The following is a 21,084-nucleotide window of genomic DNA, read 5'->3' as shown; positions in this document are numbered from 1 at the left end:
AGTCGCTGATTGTAGGGTGCTGTACTGCCAAAAGTGGAAGTGGCGTCATATGGCACGCCATTTCGGAAAAACTTCTCAGAATGCAGACACAAGATGTGCTTATGAGGTGCAATTTACTCATTTTCAACATGTGAATTGTTGCAATTAATGGACAGTCCTTGTAAAATCATTGGAAATTAAAAACACTGCATACATTCATCTGTTTTACAAGCCCTTCTGGAGTCAAAGTAAAATCCGGGTGAGCAGGAACATTTGAAGTAAATTATTATAAAAGTAAATGCAACCATTGAATAAATGGTGCATTTTGCGCTCCAGACAGACTAATGTCAGACTAATGTCTGTCTGGAGTGTGATAAGTTTTAATGAACTATAAAAACAACCAAGACCAAAATAAATCCCAAACTTTTTTTCACTAAATTCCAGCCAAACTCCGATGATATGATTTTTTTGATATTTGCACAGAAAAATATACATCTTGACTTTTTAACGTGATGTTTTAAGTGCTTTTTATTCATACAATTCATATTTATATTAATGGATTTGTGTGTGTGTGCATGCGTGTCTGTACTTGAAGAAGTCACTGACAGAGCCCGTTATTTTTTTGTCTATTTTCGGGATCCACACAAAAGCGATAAGAATAAGATTTTTTTAGAGTGTAAAGGAAATTTGAAGGGAAGAAAAAAGAGTTTAGAATCCCACCCCTCAATGGACAGCAGTCTGTGTAACACTGCCATCAAACCAACAACAAAAGAAATATCCTTATGGTGGTAATTATCAATTAATAAGTATTTCACTATACTGTTAGGTTTAAATTATTGATCCAGTTGAGAGATAAAGAAAAATATGTGAACGCCAATCAGAGTTGGGATAATAGGACAGCAAAAGATGGATGGGGTTGAGCCCAAATGTATCTAATGACAAATTTACAAGATAAAACATTTAAAAGTGTAGAGGTGACGGTCTGAAACACGAGAAATAATAGAAACTACCATTTCTCAGTGTTTGCTTGTCAGTGTTAAATTATCAAGTGAAAATAACTATCTGGCACATTTGGAGTATGCCTTAATCAAAATTCAACCCCTGAATTATTTTGTGATTTACAAAATCAGCACTTTATATTAGCACTAATATTTTTGCCATGCTGCTGCTCTCTGCTCCACTCTTCACATTACTAAATTATTTGCCCTTTAGAATCTCTGACCAGGTATCACAAGTAAAGCCATTCTAAGTCAAACACGTGTCTATATTGCTCGTCAGTTCGTATTAACACCTTTAACCCCACCAAAAAAAATGTAAAACAGAATAGAATTCCTTTTTGCTGACTTCTCAGGCTTATAAGCATGTGCACACACAAATGAGACCATTAGTATTCAAATTAGAATCCTATACTTCATATAAATACAAATTACCTCATCTATAAACACACCAGCCTCCTTGCTTAGTCATTGTCAGTGAAGCTTGCAGCTCTAGACCCAGTAATGAGAGGCCTGTCTAAGCAGCCTGTTATAGCCTGATCATTTTATTGCTTTTTTCCAAATCATTTCTAGCTGGGAATCAATAAACAGAGGTAACAACCTTGCTTATTCAAAAAGTTCAAAGATAATTGCATGCAAATGGCAGGTTTCCCTCTGCAGTCCTTAGTGTTAATGAAAGTTATTTACAGGGGTTGCTTTTATTTGCCCAGTGACTTGTCAAGAGAAATTTTTCTCTTGACAAAAATTTCATTTTTGGTTCATTGCCTGATTTCAAAGGTATAATTCTTATCGTTTTTTTTTTTTTTGCACTAAAAAATTGATAAGTTTAGACAAAAATAGTGACCCGAAGAATCAAAAAGAGGGAAGTGTTGTTTGTGTTTGTAAAATATGATTTCTTTGTTATTATTCCTTTGGTACAATTTTCACTAGTATGTGTTTTACAGCACTGCTCACTGCAAAGTCATCTCAACTGTGTGTTAAACTGCCAAATTGAATTGCAATCCGAAACACATAAATCCTATGGTAAAATCATTCGCTTTATTTCTTTAAGTGGAACGAACTAACCACAAAAACTGCAAAATCTTTCAAATTTAAACTTTATTAGATCCCTTGGTTCCTTTTCTAACAACTAAAGTAATTGAAGGCATAAATACGAAGTGCGGGTGACCAAACAAAACTGAAACATGGGGAAAGAGAAGTTAAAAAAGCAAAAGTTGAGCAGTTTCAGTTGAAATATCAAGAGTGTGACATAAATCATTGTTATTATTGTAAAAGTGTCCATGAAAAATAAACAAAATGTTTGCCTCATTTGTGGACTTGTACAAAAAAATGAAGTATGTTTTCTGTAAAATTATGACAAATGTATATAATGCAACAGGTCGCACGAGGAGATTGAAACAAAAACTCAGTTTATTCAAAAAGACATGAAACAAAACATAGGCTCTACATATTACCTTCCTCATTGGCAAATATAGATAAGGTGTAGCCTTAGATCTACACAACAGAGAACACTGAATCAAGCTAACATTCTATAAAATACAAAACAAGTTAATAGATAAACCATACGTTTTTAAAATGAGGAAACACTGGCTTATGTTTCCCATTTGTTACAGTTCTATGAGACTGTCTGTACCAGGATACTCTGGGAGGTTAAGATCATATTTTTTCTGGATATCATAAGGCAGGAAGCGTCCAGCCAAGAAATGTCGTCCTGAAAAACTGACGGCGCACTTTTTGGGTGCTGTCAGCGAGATGAGAACTTCTGGATTCATCCCATCCTGATTGGCTTCTTCCGCATCCCAACCTGAGATTAAGACGTGCAAAGACAATAAAAATGGGCAGTTAACAAGAGAGGTACGAGGCCCTTTTTACACAGGGTCAGATGTTGCAAGGAGAAATGCCTGTAATTCCTTTCATTTGAAAGAAGGAGTTCAGTCATGAAAATAAAAAAAATAGACACCAGCAATGTGGCAAGAAGGTGATCCAGACTCAACTTCTGCCACAACCTGATGTCATTTGGGCCAGTAATGTTAAGGTGCCAAGTCTTATGAAACCACTAGGAAGAAAAACCCTTCCAATGTCCACCACACCAGTATTCTGCTATTTAAAGACGGAGCTGAGACCGATTGAATGGATTCAGGTATTCAGCTTTACAATACCATCATGAAAAAGTTATGGCACCAAGAAAAAAAGAAAGAAAGAAAGAAAGAAAGAAAGAAAGAAAGAAAGAAAGAAAGAAAGAAAGAAAGAAAGAAAGAAAGAAAGAAAAAGAAAGATTTCCATTTAGCGTTTCCACATGTGCTCCAATTGCTAGGGCTGTTAGAGAGATGGAACTCCTTCAGAGTAAATAAACACCTTGAGAGAATGTTTTGTTCCCCTTTTTCAGAGTATGATACCAGTGAGTTTGGTACTTTCCTGAGGAAGAGGCTAAAAAAGCTTCCCCAAATTTTATTCATTATCAAACTCTAACCAAACACATTTGCTGCAACAAACACACAAAGCAGCCGGATGGAAAAACTTGTAAAGAACGGATTGTGTTTTTACTTTTATTTTTGATGTTGGAAACCTCGGCAGGTAATGTGTTTGGGGTTTGAAGACATCACACTGTAGAAGAAAATTTATTCTCCACGGGTGCTGACTAACTTAAAAGAAATAACTCTTGCCTGAAAGCCAAGGCTCACGGGGCGCAGCCAGGAGGCCCGTACATCATCGTGTGTGTCAGTGCTTTGAACCGACTGTCTTTAATTTGTAAAACACGTACCTGAGGGCACGTCCACGCTGGCAATGGGGATCTTGACTTGCTTCAGGGTGACCAAAATACCAGAGTAGGGCTCCCTAATGCTGCCAGAGTCTGCCTCTGGGCCCAACAAGGCATCAATCACCAAGTTATAAGCATCATTAATGAGCTGCACCTGAACAGAACAGATTTTCCAATGAATAAGTGAAGAATCCCTCCATATTTTACTCCATATCAAACTGCAGGCTGTCTGTGTTGGAAGCCCATTTTAAGTCAGTGGAAAACAAAGTTGGTACAAAATCCTCTGCTTCCCTAAAGCAGGATCATTTGCTGTGTTGCTGCAGCTGCATAGGAATATCAAATAGAGATTTTCTTTTAAATTAAGATATTACAACCAACTAAATTTCAATTTAAAAGAGCCTCAGACAAGCAATGGCTGAAACAAAACACCAAATTTTCCATATGACATTTTATGAGATGCCCTTCAAGATATATGCCTGGTGTCATCATCAAGCTACCTCAGTTGGAAGATAGGAAAGAAAAGGGATATCCATCTTCTCACACTGAACCGTGAAGTCCTGGTGCAAACTGTGAGAGGAGCGTTTCGGATGGTAGATGGTGGGCTCGTATTCCTGGCAAAGAGGAAAACCAACCAAAGAGAGGAGGGGTGGAAGAAAAGGGGGACCGAAAAGATAAAAAAGAGACAGGGATTATGTAATTCCAGGACTATGTAGACAGAGATCTCAGACTACTGACATGCCACATATTTTGGCTTGGAGTTCATGACAAAAAAGTTAACCGGTGTTCTGCTGTCTGACTCTAATTCAATACTTCCATTATAAGCTTGAGTAGAAATCCAGACATACACATTATGAAAGGTCTGTGATGCACAGGAGGAAGCACCTGTTACCTTTGACCTCTGCACAGGGGCCAAGATAAATCTTGCAACTTGGTTTTGCTTGTCAGTGGGATAGATGTGGTCTTTTTTTTTAAACATTCATATTGCATCTCAGCAGAGAATATGCCATATTTAAATATTAGATCCAGCCTTTTTAGTGTTTCTTTTACCCTGAAACGCTACGAAAAGAAATAAAAGTTTCATCGTCATCCATCCTGGAATCAAAACTTAAACTGGATGGTGATTTGAAATGCAGTCACACCTCCTTTTCACTACAAGCTGTGTGAAAGCAATAAAAAGCTCTAAAACACTACCAGTTACCCTGAGCATGAATAGAAATGAGTCATAGGACAGAAACGAGACGTTTAATGTTAATGTCCACTTCTATCAGGGGTTGATGTGTAGCATTCAGTCTTCAAACACCATCCATTAAGGATGAAGTGATGAGGTCTTCACGGTAATAGTCAATTATGTCACTTTGGAAATTATGTTTCGGCATGCGTGATGTGCTTGGTACCAGTGTCTTTGTTTTTATGTTTTTTTTAATTCTTTTTTGTAAGAATGTCTGATGACAAACGGATGCTTGCAATTGGTGTCATAGCAAGTTTAGCCCATGACTAACCTTTGAAATGATGCATTTCCACTGTTAATGAGCCAAGCATCACACCATAACCACGTGCCAATATTAATGATATATATCATTTATATATCAATCATCACAACTGACTTTGATGAAGGACTGTCTGCACTTTCTCTTTTACAGATGTACCATGATGCACTCATACACTAGCTCCCTGTTTTCTGTCTTGGATGGAATGCAAATGGCAGCGGGTTGGCCTGTTAGTCTGCTGTTGGTGATTACATTCACAGCTCGTGAAGGGGCCCCAAGACTGTACATGGTGTGTATGAACATGTTCAGGTGTCTCTCACGCATGTCTTCGTGCTGACAGGGATCAGGTCGCACCATGAAAAACATACATTTTACCACCGGGGAAGCGATTCTTTGTCCAAAGTATCAAGTTGCTGAAGTCAGAGCAAACAAGGGTGATCCCAGTGGATGTAATATACAGTACACATGCATGTCACATTGATGAAAAGGATGTATCGGGGATTAAAGACCAGGCAGAAGAAAATATAAAGCACAAAGTTTTAACTTAATAAGGTTACAAAATAAAACTTAGGCAAATTGTCTGGGGAAAGATAAGAATAGCTATTGGTCTAAAAATGGTACCAGTTCTCAGTTGTTTAGAGGTTTTAAAAGTTACCATTGGGGCTTTTTAATTATTTCCTGCAGTGTCACTGTAAAGTATATCTCCCTCAAGGCCGGCCTGCAGTCTAATCTCTTACTTGAATAGGGGAAAAGATAGAAAGAGACAAGGAGACACTTTGCATGACAAGAGTCCTTTGAACACAATTTTAATCACAGCTATCAATGGACAATAAATCTAGACTGTCAAGATACGTATGGAAAAGCATATTAGTACATCCTACCGAAAATCCCAAAACATATACAATATTTCCCCTCCAATAAAGTTAAAGTGGAGCTGGATGAGAGAAGGGTGCTTTTACATCACATAACCATACAGTCCATAAAGAATCATGTTCAGTTTGAGCTCTAATGGATTTGTTGAGGATCAATTCTCCCTCTAGAAACAATTTTTCTAGAAAAGTCAATCAGAATGTGGCTTTATGGGCAGACATTAAGGTCATGATGATATCATAGTGTGGCTGTGGAGCATGAGATGCAGTCCGATTTAACAGGAATTACAATAGCATGAAATCATGACTGTCTGAGTGCCCTTGCAGTGAGCGTAATGGGATAACTACTCTGAGCTGTTTACAGGAGCAAAGATGATATTCTATAAAACACAGCTGCCTTCATAAGAGAACCCCTGTTGGTCATCATGTAATTTAAAAGCAATTTATAATTTTTGTGTTTAACCCACCAGGGTTGTGAAATATTTTTATGTATCATTTTATGCTTGCAAAGCTTACTTACAAAGATGCGCAGGTGTCGTGCACATACAAGGCCAATGGAGCCATTTTGATCGGGTCCACAGATAACCAGAACTGTTGGCTGCTTCTTCGCTAAGGAGTCAAGAGGATAGGCCTGGAGGGTGAAAAGAAAAAGATTGGCGGCTTGGCACTGGAGCTTATGAGTGAGAGAAAGAACAAAGCGGAAAAATAGAAATGATTGCAGAAAGAGATGCAAGAAGAATAAAATAGTTTTAGGTGTTTATCCCTCTGTCTTTTTCAGTGCACATGATTTGACTGCAGCTACCCCATCTTGCTCTGACTGTCCACAGCATGCCGAGCATTCCAGCTCTATTATCTCATTCCTCAATGAGACAATGTTCAGTCTCATTAAATCAACCCTGACAGCAGTGGAAAAATGCCAGTGTCCTCACCATAGGATGCTTCCATTTATAGCACTTTCCATCTCAGTCCCAGCTACAGTGGGCCCCTGGCATCTGCTTCATTAACTGGCGGCACAGTCGTTGTAAATCAGCCTACACCTTCGTAAATGAGACAGCCAATGAATTGCGGAGCTGTAACCTGAGTGGATAATCTTACAACTCCAACACCTGAACAGTAAGACTGCGTGTGTGCACACTCAGTCATGATCATTTCTGAAAGTGCAAAAGGTGTCCTCCATTATTTTCCAATATTTTTTTGAACCACAATGCTCTATTTCAGATTGCGGTGATAAGTGGTAGGTTGACCTTACAGTAACCGAGTTTCTGTACTTGGTGGTTGCATAATGGTGAATGAAAATGTTGAAGCTTGTGCTCATAAGCAGGAAGAAGTGTATTTGGAAAAATGTTGCATCGACTTCTGGACATCCTGTCCAATTAGAGTGCCCTAGGTGTGTGACAGAACACATTTATTTCTGCTTAGCTCAGTTTGTCACTAGCATAAATAGTTGCCTTTCCCCTTCAAAACCCAGCCCACTCATCATAGTGTTTATGTCCTTTGTAATAAAGCAGTCCTCTTTCTCACTATCTCTATCTCTTACCTCTACCTCAGTACATAATACGTATACAGTTTAGATAGATAGATAGATAGATAGATAGATAGATAGACAGACAGACAGACAGACAGACAGACAGACAGACAGACAGACAGACAGACAGACAGACAGACAGACAGACAGACAGACAGACAGACAGACAGACAGACAGACAGACAGACAGATAGATAGATAGATAGATAGATAGATAGATAGATAGATAGATAGATAGATAGATAGATAGATAGATAGATAGATAGCACTCAAGTATTCATGTGCATGTCAACAGTTCAGTCATGGGCCTTTTGTAGTCAATCCTGCAAGTTCACAGTTTGGAATTCCTGATCATGCAGTCTCAGGAGACGGCCTTATCAAACTATGGCTGAACATTCCAAGTTAGATTCCTGGCTCCCCCTAGTGTGTCGAAGTGTTGTTGAGCAAGGCAGTGAGCCCCTAATGGCTCCCCTGGCGCTAGTTGATGGCAGCCTACTGCTCAAGGTTCATCCATGATGGGATAATTGCAGAGCGAGAAATTCCCCATGGGGATTAATAAAGGATTTATTATTATAATCAACTATTAACTTTCTGGTTCCTCCTCATGTATTGGTACATGTACATGTGCCTATTCAACTTAGTATGCCTGGTGGGAGCTCCCATGTTCTGCAGAGACAGGTTATAAATTTGTTTATCATCAATATGCTACAATAGCAGAGATTCGCTTCAGACAACAGTGGCTTACCTAGGATTGAGGATACTAAGCTGGTCACCTGGCAACCCTATGGCTGCTCCCCAAATCTCAGAGATAAAGTATCTTTACTGAGAGAGATGAGTTGTTATAAACCATGGCAACAGTGATACAGACTTTTTTCTGGCAATGCACTGTATGTGTCGATTAAAAAAAAGGTGAGGCACATAATAATGTTACCAGGATAAGTTTTCTTTTTTGTATAAAATGAAACAACTTGATAAAAATCTATGAAGATCTTCCAAAATGATGTCATTTTTTTCAATAAAACCTCAAGCTGCCTTGGCAACAAATTATAAACAATATTGTTTTAGAAAACAAAGTTTTATGAATGGGAGTGATTCTTATATGCCTATTTAAATGTTTTCCAGATTTTTTTAAATATATAATTGGTATATATTTAATTTGTAAGACGTGCTTTTTGCCGACGGATGCTGCATCTGTTCAGCAGATCTGGATTGCAATTTCTTCTCTTTTATTAGCTCTCTGAGACATATTACGTTTTCGTTCTTTGGAGTAGTTGAAGTAGGTAAAGACAGCTGGGAGTCTAACCCACAGCAAAACAAACACATGATGTTTAAAAAATATTTTCCATGTATTCCTTGTACTAAATCAAAAAGTACATTAGAATATACCAATAATATTTATTATTAAAATGCAAGCTTTTAGGAAAGGTGGTAAGCAGTCACTTTTGTGGTGCCTAAATAGGGAGAAAGGTCAGGTAAGTGCTTGATTTAGTGCAAATCACTATCAAGAGTCCCTGAACACACATTCCTTCAAGTTCTTAACAAAATCAGTCTGTCTTGAGTATAATAAAGTCTCAGAGGAAACTACTCTTTGAAATGAATGTTAAAGGTAAATACGCTTTTCACCTCCAATCAGTCAGAGACATTTGCTAAGCCTAAAAAAACACGATCACTGTCCTAAAAACACAAAATCCTCTGCACCCACAACCAGTATGTGGTATAAGGTCAAGAAAGAAGAGTGAGCCACAGTTTTAGATCTCCTGTAACCTGTAGACTGATTTACTGCTCTGGGGTAACAAAATGTCTCTGTCTACACTCAGGTGTTGAAAAGCCTCAGACTGATATAGAAACACACACACACACACACACACACACACACGCATATACATACATAGTCTGGACATGGTGGCTCCGGCTGCTGCTGTTGGAACAGTAAATGGATTACTTAGAGAAAACCTATAATCTCTATGGCAACCTGTGTGTGTGTGTGTGTGTGTGTGTGTGTGTGCCTGTGCATGTGCATGTCTGTGCACGTGTGACAGAGGATGTGCTTGTTTGTATGGTGTATTTGGACGCCAGCAGCCGTGAAATCAGTCTGTCTCCATCTCCTTTTAATGTAATTGTCCTTAAATAACAGTGATGTCATGTAAGCAGTAGCAAGCTGCCGGTGGCCGAGGGCAGCAGCAATCTGGGCTGCCAAACCATTTTTGTTTTGTAAGGCAAAGCTCTTAGAGCCCATGATGGAGGACCAGGCAAAGTCCCAGCGGTGGCCAATGATAATAGAGGGGAAGTGGATGTGGTGGGTTTAATCACATGCTTTTTAAGGGAAAGTTAAGTGTCTGCACCTTCGAGTGATGCTGCCACTCTGCCTATCCCTGTTTTAACTGGACTTTTCCCATCTTTCTTTTTAATGGTCCCAATTGTCCATTTTACTTTTTTGAAACTGTTTCTATTGGATCTCTCTCTTTTTATTCCATAGTATTCAGGATGATCAATAAATATAATCTCGAATTGCTTTTGATAATGATTAGTATACTCAATTAAAATAAATGCAGTTTAAAGCTGCATCTGCTTTGTCTTTTTTGCTGTACCTTGAGATCCTATCATACAGAAAAGCTAAATTATCAGTGTATATGTACGTGTGTGTGTGTGTGTGTGTGTGTGTGTGTGTGTGTGTGTGTGTGTGTGTGTGTGTGTAAAAATATAAACGTACATATATTTCAGATATATGTGTTTTTATTAAATTTATAGGTATTTACACATCTATGAGTTTGTACATGTTTGTACATGTATAAATATATATACACATTTTCCAAAAACATTCATTTTTTTAGTCGAAAAAAATATTCCCATTAATGGGGTCCTTTTTTAGTCATCTGCTGAAACAGACAATAATTATTGAATCCAAATCAACAAACTAGTTTTCACACCCCAAATATTTGTGTATATGTATCCTCCTTGGACCTGGATATCACATTTATGTTTGAGTTCTACAGAAATTTGTTGTCCCCACAACAAATTTGTGGGGACAACAAATGTGGTCCCCAAATCCTTATTTTTCCGAAGCTACATTATTTTAAAAGAAGAGCATTAGTTTATATCCTTGGCAGGTAGCAATATGCTCAAAAAGCAAAGAGAAGATATGTATCAAACAAGCACTGGGGTCTCAGGAGGCTATATATACCACAAGAAGTGGTTGACCATTTTTGCCATTTCGTTGATATTAAACCTAAATCTCAGACAACCAGACAAAGTATATTTTGTGTACCTTTCACATGTCTACCTTTTCCTCTACTTGCGTGTACTGTCTCGTCTTCAATCCTTCATCTCTCCTCAAGACAGCAGAGCACAGCTCATTTACTCTCAGGCCAGAGAGTACCCAACCAGCTGAAGAGCCCACTGAGAAAAACCTTATTGATCTATAACAAGGCAACATGTCATGTCACAGAGAACCGCATGTATTCCTATTTGCCTTTGGCTGGCAAACTGCACTTGACACGATCCAGCTTAAAACTATTTTAAACCGTGGCCACAGAATAGGGAAAAGAGTAGAGGCTGTTTTCTTTTGCGTTCTGCCACTAGAAAATGTTGTTGAAAATAAGAACATTTCCCTCAGATATTCACCAGATTATTTTCAATGGCCACTCGACCAACTTCCAACAGAATTGAAGAATAGAATAGAATAGAATAGAATAGAATAGAATAGAATAGAATAGAATAGAATAGAATGTGTCTTATTCGCTCCCCAGGGGAAAAATTCCAAATAGGAATGTGTTGTTTTCTACAGCTGTGGATTCGTGCCTTCAACTTAAGCAAACTGTCACAGTCAGACCTCTCAGTTATGTGAAGCCAAAAATGGCTAAATGGGGAACAGGTGTTTTATACATCAAATATGTTCAGAAATGTCTGATCTTGAAAAAGGATTCGCAGAGTTGTATTACAGTGTTATCTATTCAGCCACTGCTCACATAAGAGATTCAGATTCTTAAGGTGAAGAGCCTCACTGTGTTTATTCTAATTTACATTGTTATTATCATTCATCTTATTCCACATTCATATTATGATGATGAACTATGAATGGCAAGAAAATGCACAAGTTGCCCTGTAATAAGCAGGTGCAATGGAATAATCTATGTTGTTCTTTTATCGTATTTGAAAAAACTGAGTCCCTTTAGTCAAAAGGGCCTTTAGTCAAAATGAAGAGAAATTAAATCATGACAGTCAAACATGGAACTCTGTTTGGATGTCTGTACCATATCTTACTTTAGTATGTATTTTTTGTAATGATGATAATGAAAGTTGATAGATGAATTACACAAAGCTTTAATAATAGAAGTTGTGCAGACCTTAGAAATGGCAAGAGCGCAGGCGTGTCCCCAAATCTCTATCAGCTGCTGTTGTCCAAATCTGTAGTCCCTCAGTAACTCTGTCTCGATTGCTGCCACCTCCCCTTTACTGTCGGACACAGGACACAACAAAACATGTACTTAGTAAGACAGTTGTCATGTTTGTTTACCGTCATTTGGTCTGCTGTTAGTGGAGCTGTGTAAAGAGGGGACCGAGGACCGAGGAAATTTCACAGCAAATGCAAGCGCTGAAACAAATTTCAATACGGACATTATACATTACATATTACCTGTATATATCATGCTGTGAAGAAAAACACCCAAGTTTACGCACCTTGCGTACAGAGAGAGAAAAACAATGATATTTTAACACACATTCAAAATAACTCTGTTTTCACTTAGGCATATCTCACATTTATGATTGATCCCACTGTTTTACTGTCAACAGTCTGGACCGACGGTAGTTATTTATGCGATATAATGTAGTCCTACACCCACTGAATGACTAGAAGTGAGTATTTGAAATACATTTCTGCCACATCTTCCATGAATGTTTCTTAATATTTTGTACTGTGAAATCAAAACCATCTTCCGATACCCCAACAAACTACAAGCTTGAGCTTCATACATCTAAGTTATATTGAGTGTAAAGAGATGAAAAAAGTAAAAGTAGATATCTCATTTTGAACAACTTTATGATTACCCATTTCTAAACACTTCATTGGAAAAAGATAACTTTGAAAAAGGGAAAAAATTATTCACGTCAAATCAATGCAAGGTGGTCACTATTGGAATACTATTGGAATGAGTGTCTCTGAAAGCAGTGTTGAAAATCCATTTACCACCACGTAGAGACTGGCTTTTTGATTGATGATGATCGATTCCATGATAACAAACCAAAATGAAAAGGATACTTGCAGTCATTCATATTTAAAGCACACACTTAAAAATGAAAAATAATCAAATCGCCAAAATACCCACCTGTGGTACCTTCACAACCCACAAGGGAGCACTTTCGGTCACAATCCGCAGAGGCTTTTTACAGGGTCATTTTTTTTCTCACTTCTAAAGATAATCTTTAACAGCTTGTGAGAAATGCAATCACAAAACAGATAAACCTTGTTGTTTCCAGATAATGCCCACATGCCACTTGCGCACGAGACTCCCCTGCTTATTTGTATTATCTATGAATCATTGCACTTGTTATTTTCAAAAACAACCTTGATTGTAAGCTGTGTGCAACCTTGCCTGCTGTTGCCACTCTCCTCATGGTGGCAGTGCAACTGATGCTGCTGCATTGGTTACCTGCTGTTGCTGCTTTAGGATGGAGGTGAGAGCGTGCACGTTTGACAAATCCAGTAAGACAGGCACAGCAATGGGCAGGTGACATGGCTACAGTCACCATGATGTCACCTGTTTTACTGAGTAAATCCTGCAAATGCTCCAGTGTCCAGTTTGGGTAGGGTATGACTTGGTCACGTCTCTTTTACTCTACAGACACCTAGTGTTTGTCATAGGTGTTGCAACTGCAGAGGAAAACCTGGGTAATGAAAAACTTCTTTTAGGGTTGAAACACATAGAGATGTCATGGGATACTTCAGAACAATATCCAATATTCTATATCACATTCTAAATCAAATTGATTCCATCACAAATCAAACATATATACATACGTATCATTAATACTTCAACCTCATAATCTAGGACTCACAGACACAAACCTCTCATTAATTACTTTCCTTTGAGCTGATCTAAATTTCCACCTGGTGCTCCTGTTTACCTCATTAAAGTGTCTTGCATGTACGCCCATTCGAAGGAGGGGATATACAAGAGCGTGTTTCGCAAAAACAACATGCATAAATTCCATATCTGTCTTTATTATCTTGTGCAATGTTATGATGATGATGTGGCTGTACTGTCCTTTACTACAAAACGGGGAGTTTTCCACAAGTCACTGTAACCACGTGGGGCTTCTGGCATTTACCTGTGCCACTGGAGCGACTGCAGCTGTCACCCACAGCTCACCTCAGGGATGTTTCCTGAGGCACTGTGACAAGATGATCTTTGGAAAAGTTCACCACACCCAGCGGCAGCAACAAACATCTTACCACTCCTTCTGAATCAAGCTGTTATTTTACATGTTTGCTTTCAAGCAGGGGGGGGGTAGAAAACCAGTTTGTCAAAATATCTCACAGAAATGATACCGTTGTTTGTGGTTAAACTATGAGCCACAGACTGACTGTGCTGTTGAAGTGGTTCTTCATCCAAAAATTACGAATACTGACGCAACAGCTGCTGTCTAGAAGTCAAGTTTCTTTACAGGGGAGCAGCAAACAGAGATGACAGATGGCTGTGACATGCCACATACTGCTCATCTGCCAATGACGCATTGTTATTATTGTGAATTTATTATTATTTTTTTATCATTCTTACATCTTGGTTCACAGAGTTTAGCATGCTGGAACACCTTCAAACCACCACACTTTAAATCTAAAGTTAAGAAGATATAAATCATGTCCTTGATTTTCAAACTCATTTACATGTAACTCCTGTACATGTCTGTGCATGTGTAGTGTGGTTGCAGAAAAAAAATGTATTCTGAGTGTTGTTTTTTTGTGATACCTGCCTTGAGCAATGCAGAGGCCAGTAGCATCTCCCAGGAGAGAGCTGTTTTCCCCAAGCACAGTGCGGTGTGCTCCTCTTGCAATTCCCTGTCACTGTAGCACAGCGTGACAGTGAGCACAAGCGGCTTAATGAATCTGTTTACCTGACGTATGAGATAAGGTAAAATAAGACTTTAATGGTCCCAGTGGGCAAAATTGGAGTCAGAGGCAAAGGAAAACAGCAAATTAAATAAACAATGGAGTGGTTGTTGATCATAAAAGCAGTTTAATGAAAGATTCAGTGCGTTAAAAAATATGTGTGGGTGAAAGTGTGTGCCCATGTTCTCTGCAGAGTGCAAATGAATTACAAAATGAGTAGGTGCTCGGTCTGTTGGTTAAAATGTATTATAATGTAAGGGCCATGGAGGTTTCAAACAGTAGCAGACACATTCTAAATTGCTGTGTCATGTGAAAAATACTCTGCGGGAAATCATGTAACGTCAGGAGACAGAAATAGCATCACTTTCTACCAGCTCAAAGTTTAATTTCAACATTCACAATGTGATCTTTTGGCAAGAAGAAGTGAAAGTGCAAGACTGAAGTCATCATCCTTCAAATCGTGGTCTGCAGAGGCTCAAATCAATGAAAGCGCAGACAGACACATCTGTTTTGTTCCACGAAAATACACAAGAATCTTCGGCACGCTAGATAGGCTCTGGGGCCTTTGGTATTTTGTACTCTGCATTGCGAGCACTAAAACACTGTAGTAGCTTTACTTAGAAGAGTGAAAATCTATTTTGATCTTAGCATATATTACACTTTATCTGATCTATGCTATTTTTATGTTTTGAAAATCCCCAGCTCTCTTGGCAGTTTTGGGATACTGTATAATGGAGGTGTACTGTTGTACCATTAGATCCCTGGATTACGATACATCGTTTATTTGTGCATTTGTATAATTGCTCTGACTTGATCCAATGCCAGTCGGGTCAGAATTTGAGTTAAGAAATACCTTGTAAACTGATAAAAGTGAGCCTCACTTGTGTTTAAACATGATAAATGTTTCGTGTTTGACAGTATATCTTGCATCTTCTGGAAGATTTTTTTAAGTTACTTAAAAGAAAACACAAACAAAGAAACAGAAAAAAGTAATGGGATTGGACCTGCTTCAAAAATTTTAATCACTTACATCAGGGGCGCCAGACACGCCGATCCCGATCTAATGGTCAATCGCTGAGCCCTGCCTTTCAAAATAAACAACCGTGTGGATAGATCACTTGTCATTACAAATATCTGTTAGCCGATCATCCATCCCCTATGCTGCATTGTCACGCTTGATTGACGTACATACGAGACCGTTCCACCATGACTGATGGATTTGGAAGTGTGTTTGAGGCTGGGCTACCTGTCAGTTGACTGAGTCCATTAATTACAAGGCATCATCAGAGCAAGGCAATGGCCAAAAATGTACACAATTATATTGTGCCATACATGTTCATACTGTTATGCAAGGGAAATAATACAGACACACAGACACACACACACACACACACACACATATATATATATAAATATTTGTCAAAAAATTATGGGCACCCATGATTTACATAAATCTTTACCTCTGTTAATAGTGTATTGTTACAAGATCTTTTTTCTTTCCTTTATAAAATGTGGTGGCCTCTATAAATTAGCATTCATATTATTACTGTCAATCACATGCAATAGATGGAGGTGGTGTAGCAATCTAAATTTAGCATGGCCGCTTTTGTGTTTGCTCCAAATGCCCCCCTCAGCTAATAGAAACCTCCCAGTTAATGACATGTTCTACAATTTTAAAATCTCATAAATGTGACATATAATATATATATATGGAAAGAGGAGTTTCTTTTTGAACAATGCAAATATGTAGATCATCCACTGGGTCACAAATAAAGCTGTTACCATTGTACAATAGTAGCTTGGCCAAGTTTTCCTAAATACGATTCCTGCAACAGATCCTGCGATATCCTATTTTCTATTTTTACATCTCTGTTTATTTCCTACGAATACATATCCCCACAACGGGATTATTTGATCTATAGATTTTGCAATCTGGTCCAACATTAACCCTGGTTACTTTCTATCCCTGTCCACCTTATTCCTACATGGCCCAATCTTCTGCTATCATCTTGCTCAGGGGCCGCTGTATTGATAAATGTTTGCTTGAACCAATGTGTTGACAAATTGAGGGGCAACATCAAGAGAGCAAATGGTAAATGGCTCACAGTGATTCAAACTTGGGGAACCACCTGTAAAAGTAGCACATTTTGAGAATAAGGGGGATGTGTTGAATTGCAGCAACTATAGAGGGATAAAGTTGATTAGCCATACAATGAAGTTATGGGAAAGAGTAGTGGAAACTAGACTGAGAGCAGAAGAAAGCATTGAAAAGACAGGAGGCAAAGTTAGAGGTCACAGAGATGAAGATGCTGAGGTTCTCTTCGGGAGTGACCAGGATGGGTGGGATCAGGAATGAGTCTATCAGAGGAACAGCCCTGTTAGACGTTTTTGAGAGAAGGTTAAAGAAGCCAGACTGAGATGGTTCGGTCATGAACAGCGGAGGGATATTGAATATATTGATAGACGGATGCTTGAATTGGAGCTGCCAGGCAGGAGGTCCAGAGAAAGACCAAAGAGAAGATTTATGGACCTAGTGAGAGAGGATATGAAGGTCGTTGGTGTGAGAGAGGAGGATACAGAGAAGAGGGTTAGATGGAGAAAATTGATTTGCTGTGGCGATCCCTGAGGGGAAAAGCCGAAAGGAGAACAAGAAGACGAAGAAGAAGAAAAAGAAGAAGAAGAAGAGGAAAACCTTTACACAAAATGGGACTAGATATTAATTTTGATTATATTATATTAGACTATAGATTACATTAGATTAGATTATATTAGACTCATTGCCAAACGGTTTTGCTCTCATTTTTGGCCAATTAACAGCTACAACCATGTTTTACCAAGGGAGCAGTTTGAGGCTGGCCCATTTGTCATTATAGCCGGATTACCAGAGGCTTTCTTAGGTGTTGGAGGTGTTGGATTTTCTGATCTAACAAGTATCATATCAGGACACCTCTCATCACTAGTCACACCTCCCAGTGTGTAGCTGCGGGAAGTCATGCGCCGTGCAGCTAAAACATGATGTAAAGGGAAACTAGAGGAGCAATTGAGTGTGACGGCTACCAAGAGAAAGTACATTGGTCTACCTCAAGATTGCCCTAAGAGAAAATACATCCATCTTTCTTTGGTGAAATTTAAAATGAAATTGTTCAGTGGAAATACACTGAGGCAAGGTCACATCTGTCAGGCAAAGAATTATATCTGTTTATGGGGCTCTGGCTATGCAGACTTTATACCATATCCATGTTTGATAAAAAATTGCACTATAGGTTTTGCATTACAAAAAAAAACGTGCAGCTGTATGAAAGGGAATTATAAAAGCCGTAATACTATGCACAGAGAATTTCCTCACGAGTAATTTATACAGTGACATGAGCAGACAGCATCTTTTTCTTCACCAGGAATGGTACAAACATGCAATGAACATGTTCATTTCATGAACCTAGTCGTTAGATAACGAAAGGAAAGAACAAACAGCTTCAACAATTACATGGGCTTGTGTTATTCCAAACCCTCAACAAAATCTTTCCAACCCCCAACCTATAAATAATAATATACAAGGAGTTTTCACCTGACTTTACTGATAATTCCCAGTAGCATGAGGACATTAATTATGTTTCCATGCTTTTTATTGGGATGATGGACAGGGGATCAGGTGTGGTAGGAGAAGAGGTACCTAATACGCAGCCTCAGCTGGCAGATGGCGGTTGACTTCGTGCCTCCATATGTTCCTATTTTAACAGCCCAGCATGAGCCTTGCTTCGAGTCTCCTTGGTAAAATCGTTTAGATCCGCCTTTATGTAATGGGCATGTGAGAATCATTTTTTTTCAAAACCAGCTTTATCAGTTTAGCAGCCTGCTCATGCCTCTCATATCCGGCCCTATAGACATTATTCACATCATTGTTGTTCATTCCTGATCATTCATTTCTTTCATTTCTTCTGTTTGCAACCGTGCACTAATACATGTGCAAAAGATATATATTATCTTTGCCTAAAGCATGTTATATTTCCTTTTCATCCCATAACATCAAAAGCACACGTGCACCAGTGAATCGGTGTTACTTGTAATTTATTTTTTAATGCCGTGTAATCTCACGAGATCTACCCTCAAGTCCTTTGGGATCTTAGATTTATCTTCCGAAACAGAGTAAATCTCCACAGAAATGCATCATAGCAAAATTAGAAGTGCAAAGAATTGCACACATGAGCACACATGCTTGGATTGTGGACACTCTTCTGGTAATAGTTGGTATCCTCATAATTCTTTCAGCTGGTTATCCAGAAAAGTCACAAATAACCACTGCCCCTGTTTTGAAGCCAGCTCATTCTGTGAGGCCAGAGGCTCTCCACATCGCCAATTACAAAGCGTGTGTTGTCACATCCCATTTTTTCTCACTCCGGCCAGGACTTGTCCTCCAGGTACTAAGAGTGCATCCAAAAGACTAACACAATTTATAAGGACACAATAGACGGATGACTTATCTGTTTTACCAAAGTGACCTGAAGACTAGTTTCAGTAGTGTTTCTATTGATCAATGTTTTAGGAAGAAGAGTTCATATACGATGAGATTTGGTTTGCCCTCAGATAGGTAAGCATCTGCTGAGAGACAGAAATCCATTTATAAAAAAAATGCATATGGAGATAAGCAGATTTTAACTGTGCAGATAGAATACTTTTCAGTGTATTACAGAAATTTATAAAAACTATGACCTAATTCTTCCACTTAAATGATAACAATTTTCCATGTTTTATGAACACCGATTTATAGCATGCTAAGAAAAAAATGTGTCAATTGCTTCTTCAATCAAAAACTGTAATTTAGAAATTCAATATGCTTTTCCTTTATTTGTACAGCAGTAGAGTGTGGACATGCCCTAACATTCTCTCTGAATGATATATCTGAGTTCAAATCATTCATATATTCCCCTGTCTGGTTTCAGTCTCGGATGGAAGAGGGATTCTTGCACAAAATCACAAAATCCTTTGAAACTTCTCTCCTCCAATTTCAAAGCGTATCCAACCGTGACTACTCTGAAGACAGGGTGAGGGCTACCAGCTACTGCTGTCACCTGCTGTTATTGTTTTGCTTCATGCTCTGGTCAGGTTAACCTTTAACCTAGTTTTCTATCTAAGTTTCCAATGTGGATTTATTGCAGTGTAGAGACATATTAGTCCTGTGTGCGGGACTAATACGCACACATGGAAACCACACAAAAGGGAAAGTAATAGTAAATAGTATTCAAAAAGGGGAAAAAGTTCAAGGGTATTTTTGGCAGGGACACAAAATGAATATATCAGACTGTTTTTTAAGTTGTCAGTGATTATGTGACCTTGACCTTTCAACAACAAAACCTGATGAAACAATGGTAAAATGTGGTAAAATGAGAATTTGTGGTAAATCTGTCCTTCATCACTGCACTGTATTAAGTTGGCCTCATACTGTCATTCTTATCTTTTTTTTAAACAGCTAAAAAGGGAAGGAAAGAGTAGGGATTGAGCAATTTCATTTGCTAATGAATGAATATAAATTTTGTTATCACTGTGTCTAGACTGGATAAATTAAAAGTGAGGATGTGAAAGAACCAATCTAAATGACAATGGTGTTATAATGTAACAACATACAGATTTCTGAAATCCATCAATGCTTCATATTTACTTTACCAATCATAACTTTGGGAAGTTGCACTAAATGTGTTTGGGGGTTCTTATGTCATTATCTTTTTCCACCTGAACCTTGTGTTGACTCCCTCCTGTGGCTGATTAAGTTTTACTGATTTCTGACAGCTGTAAAAACAGTACTTCAATCACTGTGCTGCTCTTAGCATGATGGTTTCTTGTTTTTGTTTGTGGACCTGCACCTCACCCATTGTTTGATTTTGTCTTTCAAAGTTGCATCATAGCACCAAGATGTCAGACCTTAACCGACCTTTGTTTTTGTATATACTGCCTCCAACAAACATCTCTAAATATAGCAGCTTCGGAGCAGTGAGTGTCTCTTTCAAGACTGTAATCGAGGACTAGCTACAACTTTTTGTAATTTGTAACAAGAATCTGTAAAAAGTATTTGAGTGATGCGAGATTTGGAGACAGATAAATGACCAAATCATTTTTGTCTATGTGCCTTCGAACCTGACACTTGTTTATGAGAAAAGAGGATAATTGTAGTTCTGACAGCAAGAGATGTAAAAGCTGCAGATAGCCAGGCTTTCGATCAAATCAGAAAGTGATTACTGATTACCCCTGTTTTTTTTTATTGTAAAATCTACCTCATAAACAAGAAAGACTAAAAGAAAATGGGATACTCATTTGATACACTTCAAGGGAAGCACAAACATCAGAAAATTAAATAAACAACACAATGTTAGAATA

The 21,084-nt window shown here is 38.3% G+C and overlaps 1 protein-coding gene across 1 annotated transcript in view; it reads right to left on the bottom strand.

The window, feature by feature from the left end:
* Positions 1 to 2,055: 2,055 nt before the first annotated feature.
* yjefn3 (YjeF N-terminal domain containing 3) overlaps positions 2,056 to 21,084 on the bottom strand; it is a 35,890-nt gene continuing 16,861 nt past the window's right edge. Inside the window, exons 2-6 of the mRNA XM_086162105.1 lie at positions 11,957 to 12,065; positions 6,609 to 6,719; positions 4,230 to 4,343; positions 3,736 to 3,886; positions 2,056 to 2,778 (exon numbers count right to left, since the gene is read on the bottom strand). Of these exons, the coding sequence (XP_086018231.1) occupies positions 2,582 to 2,778; positions 3,736 to 3,886; positions 4,230 to 4,343; positions 6,609 to 6,719; positions 11,957 to 12,065 (682 nt within the window). The 3' untranslated portion in view covers positions 2,056 to 2,581. The remainder of the gene's footprint in view (positions 2,779 to 3,735; positions 3,887 to 4,229; positions 4,344 to 6,608; positions 6,720 to 11,956; positions 12,066 to 21,084) is intronic.

This window comes from Fistularia commersonii, chromosome 16 (assembly GCF_037954325.1).
Source record: "Fistularia commersonii isolate RoL2024-O1a breed Wild chromosome 16, RoL_Fcom_v1.0, whole genome shotgun sequence".
Classification (NCBI taxonomy): domain Eukaryota; kingdom Metazoa; phylum Chordata; class Actinopteri; order Syngnathiformes; family Fistulariidae; genus Fistularia; species Fistularia commersonii.
Note: the sequence above shows the minus strand (reverse complement) of the source record. Positions and strands in the feature narration are given on the sequence as shown.